Below are 6,947 nucleotides of genomic sequence, written 5' to 3' on the forward strand. Positions count from 1 at the left end.
CTGTCAAGCTCGTCAGATTCGGGTTAAGACAAATTTAATTTGTCAGACGGTCTCATTTCTCTGTATTGCAGTTTTAAAAAATGCAGTGTGAGTACTGCAGTGAGCAGAAGTGAAAGATGTGCGCTCTGTTGTGTTGACTACATTTCAGTCGATTTTCGATGTGGCTGTGGTTCATATGCACACACTCCCCCAATCAGAGGGCATCAGAGGGGAATTTAGGAGGAAGAAGACCCTCAGAAAATGCCAGCCAGATTTCTGCAGCGCCGCTGCGCAGATTAGCAGATGCTGCTCGGCTCGGCTCGGCTCGGCTCGGCCTGGCTCGGCTCGGCTCGGCCTGGCTCGGCTCGGCTCGGCCTGGCTCGGCTCGGCCCGGCTCGGCTCGGCTCGGCGGAGCGCGGTGATGTGGAACGCGTTTTGAGAATGAAACGATGCGGGTCGTTCGGTGCAGAAAGCCCCGTTCTGCTGTGTGACGCCTGTCTGTGCGTTCCCTCGCCGTCGCTTCCTCTGTGCGGGGGTGGGGGGCGGGGGTGTGGGGGGGATTTCACTGACTAATTCTGCTGGTACCTCAGAAATATTTTAATGATGTCATAGTGGGAAAGGGTTTTGATGTACGTGTTCATTTAAACTCTCTGTGGGCTGGGCAGGGATATTGATATAGGGCTGACAGGAAGCATTCTAACCAATCAGCATTCAGAAGCATGTATAGCAAGCATTCTAACCAATCAGTGTTCAGAAGCCTGTACAGTAAACATACTAAACAATCCGCATTCAGAAGCCCCTACAGCAAACACGCTAACCAATCAGCATTCAGAAGCCCGTACAGCAAACATGCTAACCAATCAGCATTCAGAAGCCTGTACAGCAAACATGCTAACCAATCAGCATTCAGAAGCCTGTACAGCAAATATGCTAACCAATCAGCATTCAGAAGCATGTATAGCAAGCATTCTAACCAATCAGTATTCAGAAGCCCATACAGCAAACATGATAACCAGTCAGTATTCAGAAGCCCCTACAGCAAACATGCTAACCAATCAGCATTCTGAAGCCCATACAGCAAACATGCTAACCAATCAGCATTCAGAAGCCTGTACAGCAAATATGCTAACCAATCAGCATTCAGAAGCATGTATAGCAAGCATTCTAACCAATCAGTATTCAGAAGCCCATACAGCAAACATGATAACCAGTCAGTATTCAGAAGCCCCTACAGCAAACATGCTAACCAATCAGCATTCTGAAGCCCATACAGCAAACATGCTAACCAATCAGCATTCAGAAGCCCATACAGCAAACATATTAGCCACTCAGCATTCAGAATCCCATGCTGTCAGGACTGATTGGCTGCAGAGATGAGCACGTGTGCTTTCCCAGCCTGATTCCCTGCTTCTGCTCTCTCTGTAATTTGAGTTCTTTTTTAAGCCCAGCGCTGCGGGGCCTTCTGTGTTTCCAGAACCCCTGACCCAGTTTGAGAGAGAGAATGAAGTCTTCTGTCATCCACCTCTCATTAGACACCAGCCTGATGATCGTGATTAAACGCCAGATTAAAGCGTTTCCTTGTGCGCGTGCACACACACACACACACACACACACACACACACACACACACAGCTGGCTGTGCCTGTCTCGGAATGGGAAGGGTTCCGTCGTTCCCCGGGAAACGCTTGGCGAGGGTGAGCGCGCTCAGAGGCAGGTGCTGCGCTGATACGTGTCCTCCAAGGAACGTCCACAGGAAGTGGGGACCGGTTTCCTGCCGGCTGCAGTGGGAACACACGAGCCGATTGACGAGTGGCGGCGGTTGCTAGGAGACAGAAATGAGCAGTCCTGGCCGCAAGCTGCTCCCCCCCCCCCCCCCACTCATGAACCCGGGTTAGGGGATGGGAAACGGCGGTGTCAGACCTGGGTCAGACGCGTGTTCAAAATACTCGTTAGCGGCATGGCTAGCGGTCTGGCCACCAGGCGAGGCAGAGAGGCCTTACTGCACCCAGAGCTGGCTGAGCTGAGACTCTATGAGCTCCAGACTGAGCTTGATTCAGAGAGACCTTTCTGTACTCAGAGCTGGCTGAGCTGAGACTCTATGAGCTCCAGATTGAGCTTGAGTCAGAGAGGCCTTTCTGTACTCAGAGCTGGCTGAGCTGAGACTCTATGAGCTCCAGACTGAGCTTGATTCAGAGAGGCCTTTCTGTACTCAGAGCTGGCTGAGCTGAGACTCTATGAGCTCCAGACTGAGCTTGATTCAGAGAGGCCTTACTGCACTCAGTGCTGGCTGAACTGAGACTTTATGAGCTCCAGATTGAGCTTGATTCAGGGAGGCCTTACTGCACCCAGAGCTGACTGAGCTGAGACTCTATGAGCTCCAGACTGAGCTTGATTCAGAGAGGCCTTACTGCACTCAGAGCTGGCTGAGCTGAGACTCTATGAGCTCCAGACTGAGCTTGATTCAGAGAGGCCTTTCTGCACTCAGAGCTGGCTGAGCTGAGACTCTATGAGCTCCAGACTGGACTTGATTCAGTGAGGCCTTTCTGCACTCAGTGCTGACTGAGCTGAGACTCTATGAGCTCCAGACTGAGCTTGATTCAGTGAGGCCTTTCTGTACTCAGTGCTGACTGAGCTGAGACTCTATGAGCTCCAGACTGAGCTTGATTCAGAGAGGCGTTACTGCACTCAGAGCTGGCTGAGCTGAGACTCTATGAGCTCCAGACTGAGCTTGATTCAGAGAGGCCTTACTGCACTCAGAGCTGACTGAGCTGAGACTCTATGAGCTCCAGACTGAGCTCGAGTTTGTGCTAGTGAGCCCGAGGGCACGCAAAGACCGTTTAACGAGGCCCGTCTGCACTCTGGATCCCCGCGGTACGGGTCCCGCCGCGTCGCCCTGGAGCGCACATGCAGCGCGCACGGGTGCGAGAGCTCGCGGGTCATCTCAGCAGATGTCCTCTCTGTGTTTCCCTCTTCCTGGTCTGATACAGTACGGCTGTTTTATTTCTGTACATGAGATTTCCCTGTGCCTAGTCCCTTAAACAGAAATAAAACAGTGACACTGTAAGAGACTAGGCACGGGGAAATCTCATGTACTGAAATAAAACAGTGATACTGTGTAAGATTTCCCTGTGCCTGGTCTTGTACAGTATCACTGTATCACTGTACTTGTACACTATCAATGTTTTACCCCCTCTCACCCCCCCCCCCTCTTCTTCTGTGCAGTAAGTTGTCCTGGACAACAGTTTATTGAGTTTTGCTGTCTCTCGTACCTCTTCCTCTGCTGTGGATTTGCGTGGACAGGGTTGTGGCTGCAGGGTGCTGAGGGCGATGTCTGTGCCAGCGGGTTTTCTGCTCTACACTGTACGTCTGTTTGGGACTACCATGTGCAGTAGCAGTTAAGTCAGGGCCTGTGTGAATGCTTCTCTGTGTGTGTGTGTGCGTGTCTGTGTGTGTGTGTGTGTGTGTGTGTGCACGTGTGTGTGACGAAGGCTCCCGCCCGTCACCTCTCTTCAGATGCTCCTCCTCCCTTGTTGACGGAACCTTGCCCTCAAACGCGCGATGCGGCGTTCTGATGACAAGCCGTGGGAGAGCTCTTAAGGGAATATCAACAAAAAATACCCGAGCGGGGCTGTTGCTATGGAAACGGGATGTCTTCTGGGGGGTTCAGGTGTACTGGTCTTAAAGGCTTGGAAAGAGGTGAGGGTCCGGTGTGTGTGGATGTGTCGTTCGTCTGGAGGGGTACTCTGTTGTTACCCACTCTCTAGTTTCTCCAGTGCTTCAGTGCTCTTGAGATTCACTGCATTCTCTGTGAAAAGGACCTCAAGATATGCTCTTCAGTCGCTTATTCGTGCAAGTTTTCGGGTTTCATCCTTAGTATTAAAGCACAGCGCTAACGTCACCGCCTTCCTGGAAGGCGTGAAGCCTTAGCTTAGAGGTACGTTACTGACCTGTAATTTCCTGCTAACTGGACTTTTTTTTTTTGCTGAGAGTCATTTCCTGTTTCGGTTCCTCAGCCTGGGGAGTCCCAGTGGTGTTAATTAATATCTGAGTGTGTGATGCTGCACTCCCCCCCCTATAATCCGCCATACTGACAGATTGTACCAGGCCCACAGCTGCCTGCGTTCAGGAGTACTCTGTGCCCTGGAGGTCTCTGTTCTTCCTGGGGGAAACTGGGCTGGCTGGGAGCCATTGTATGTCAAGAACATGGGAACCAGTGTGTGTCAAAGAGCCGGGAGCCAGTGTGTGTCAAAGTGCAGGGAGCCATTGTGTGTCAAAGTGCAGGGCGCCAGTGTGTGTCAGAGTGCAGGGCGCCATTGTGTGTCAAAGTGCAGGGCGCCATTGTGTGTCAAAGTGCAGGGAGCCAGTGTGTGTCAAAGTGCAGGGAGCCATTGTGTGTCAAAGTGCAGGGCGCCATTGTGTGTCAAAGTGCAGGGAGCCAGTGTGTGTCAAAGTGCAGGGAGCCAGTGTGTGTCAAAGTGCAGGGCGCCATTGTGTGTCAAAGTGCAGGGCGCCATTGTGTGTCAAAGTGCAGGGCGCCATTGTGTGTCAAAGTGCAGGGAGCCATTGTGTGTCAAAGTGCAGGGCGCCATTGTGTGTCAAAGTGCAGGGAGCCATTGTGTGTCAAAGTGCAGGGAGCCAGTGTGTGTCAGAGTTCAGGCAGTGTGTGGTGGTCCCTGCGGTTTCTCCGCTGGCTGTGCCAGACCCTGACAGCTGGAGCAGATTTTCCTTCTCAGCTTGTGTTTCTCCATGGTGTCCCAGGCCTGTCAGTGATGGGGGAGGTGTGTGTGTGTGTGTGTGTGTGTGCGTGCGTGTTAGTGTCCCACTTAACTGCTTCTATCTCTCCCAGGAGTATTCCTCCTTTTCTTTTGTTCTTGGTTAATTCACAGGGGTACTGCATGTTCGTGTGAATGTGCATATTGCTGCTTGTGTTTGCATGTGTGTTTTTGTGTTTATGCATGTACTTATGATGGAGTGTCTTTGTGTGTGTGTATGTATGTGTGTGTGTGTGTGTGTCAGTCAGTGCAATGTACAGTAGCTGTTTGGCATAAGCCCTCTGTTTCCCTCCTCAGTAGGTGTGTGTAAATCAGTCAGTGTGTGGTATGCACCTGCAGGGGGAGCTGTTGAGTGGGGCTGAATTGCTGGTAACTCAGAAACTAAGACTTGTGCTCAGTGTCAGTTCTTTTTGAAAAGTAGCAGAAATACCGAGCTCTGGCACAGAATTCACGAGAGTGCAGTGTCCCTCACTTTCTCTCTCTGTCCCCCCTCTCTCTCTCTTTCCCTCTCTCTATTCCCTCGCTTTGTCCCTTTTTCTCTTTTTCTCCATCTCTCTATCTATCTGTCCCTGTCTCTCCCTCTCTTTGTCCCTCTCCCTCTTTCTCTACCACTCTCTGTCCCCTCTCCCTCCCTCTCTCTCTCTCTCTCTCCCTCTCTCCCTCTCTCTATTCCCTCACTTTGTCCCTCTTTCTCTTTTTCTCTCTCTCCCTATCTCTCTCTCTCTTTCCCTCTCTCTATTCCCTCGCTTTGTCCCTTTTTCTCTTTTTCTCCCTCTCTCTATCTATCTGTCCCTGTCTCTCCCTCTCCCTCTTTCTCTACCACTCTCTGTCCCCTCTCTCTCTTTCTCTCTTTCTCTCCCCCTCTCTCATTCACTCTCTCTCTCTCTCTCTCCCTCCCTCTCTCCCTCTCTCTCTCTCTCTCTCTCTCTCTCTCTCTCTCCCTCTCCCTCTCTCCCTCCCTCTCTCTCTCTGCCATCTGTCTGATGCATTAGCACACAGCCCTTCCTATCAGAAGCCCAAACGGGGCCCAGACCTGGCAGTGCGCTGTGCTGTGCTGGAAGCGGTTCGTTTAATGTGGAAATTGAGTTCTCCTCTGAGCGGGAACGAAAAGCCTGCCAGCGCACCCGCCCCTCGGGCCGACCCGGACGGCCGCTCGTGCTGATCCACCGCCCCCCTGAAAGCGCCTTTTTTGGGAAAGGCGGTCCCTCGAGGCACGTCGACAGATTTTCGCTTAATTAAGCTGTACGCGCGACTCCGTATCTAACCCCCCCCCCCCTCGGTCGCTCGGTTTTTCTATCGAAAGACGGCCGGCCTCCCTCTGAGCAGCCAGCGAGAGAACAGCCAAGCGCACGGTACAGTGGGCAAACTTCATTAAGTCAGAGCCAGGAGGGAAGTTTCCATGGAGATCCACAGCGGCGCTTAATTGTGCTGTTTAATTACAGCCGGAAGGGGAGAAAAGAAAGTCGCAGGATCTCTGTGAGAAAGACGTCCTGTTCGTCCAGCATACTGCCCCGCTCTTCTTAGAGTCTGTTGCTCCTCCCTGCCTCCAGAGGGCGCTGCTCGGTTTTTCAGTCTGTACTTTGAAGTGTTTGCTGAGCTCTGTGTGCTGTCGCTGTTCTGTCATTAATTGTGAGGATCTCAGGAGGGACACAAGCTCACCACGATGTTCCTGTTTCTTCAGCAACACCTACTTGAATAGCAAAAAATCTATTAAACTTCCTGATAATGCATTACATGGCCCTCTAGTTAACCCCTTCCCACCATAGAGACTCTGTTACCCTCTTGATAACCCTTGTGTACCATAGACACTGAATGATCCTATGGGTACCCTATGGCTCTGTAGTACACAAAAACTGCCTCAGGGAACCTGCGAAGGAAATGGTTCGTCTGTGTTCCACGCCTGGATGAAAACTGCAGGCTCACTGAGTGTGGCAGATGTGTATTTCTGATTTAACACTGTCAGCGGCCTGTCTGTCCCACTAAGTAAGACAGAATGTGTCTACGGCAGTTTGAGGATCGGCCTGGAGTTGTTCTGCACTCGTCAGTAACACACCCTCGAGATGATTGACAGGGCTGCCAGTCCAAAACACGGGCAGCTTTATTTGATGGATGTCAGGACGTGTCAGAAAGGGGTGAAAAAACCCCAAAGAGAAAAACTTATGAGTTTGTGTTGTATGGAGAATGACTGGGAATTGA

General features: G+C 51.6%; 1 protein-coding gene across 24 annotated transcripts in view; it reads left to right on the forward strand.

The window, feature by feature from the left end:
* dlg1a (discs large MAGUK scaffold protein 1a) overlaps positions 1–6,947 on the forward strand; it is a 176,171-nt gene that overhangs the window by 70,176 nt on the left and 99,048 nt on the right. The window contains exon 1 of one of the 24 annotated variants that reach the window (XM_064330171.1): positions 3,601–3,675. The exons of the other annotated variants lie outside the window; for them this stretch is intronic. Within the exon in view, the coding sequence (XP_064186241.1) occupies positions 3,616–3,675 (60 nt within the window). The 5' untranslated portion in view covers positions 3,601–3,615. Of the gene's footprint in view, positions 1–3,600; positions 3,676–6,947 lie in introns of those variants that run through there. 24 annotated transcript variants of the gene reach the window in all.

Source organism: Anguilla rostrata, chromosome 4, assembly GCF_018555375.3.
Source record: "Anguilla rostrata isolate EN2019 chromosome 4, ASM1855537v3, whole genome shotgun sequence".
NCBI lineage: Eukaryota > Metazoa > Chordata > Actinopteri > Anguilliformes > Anguillidae > Anguilla > Anguilla rostrata.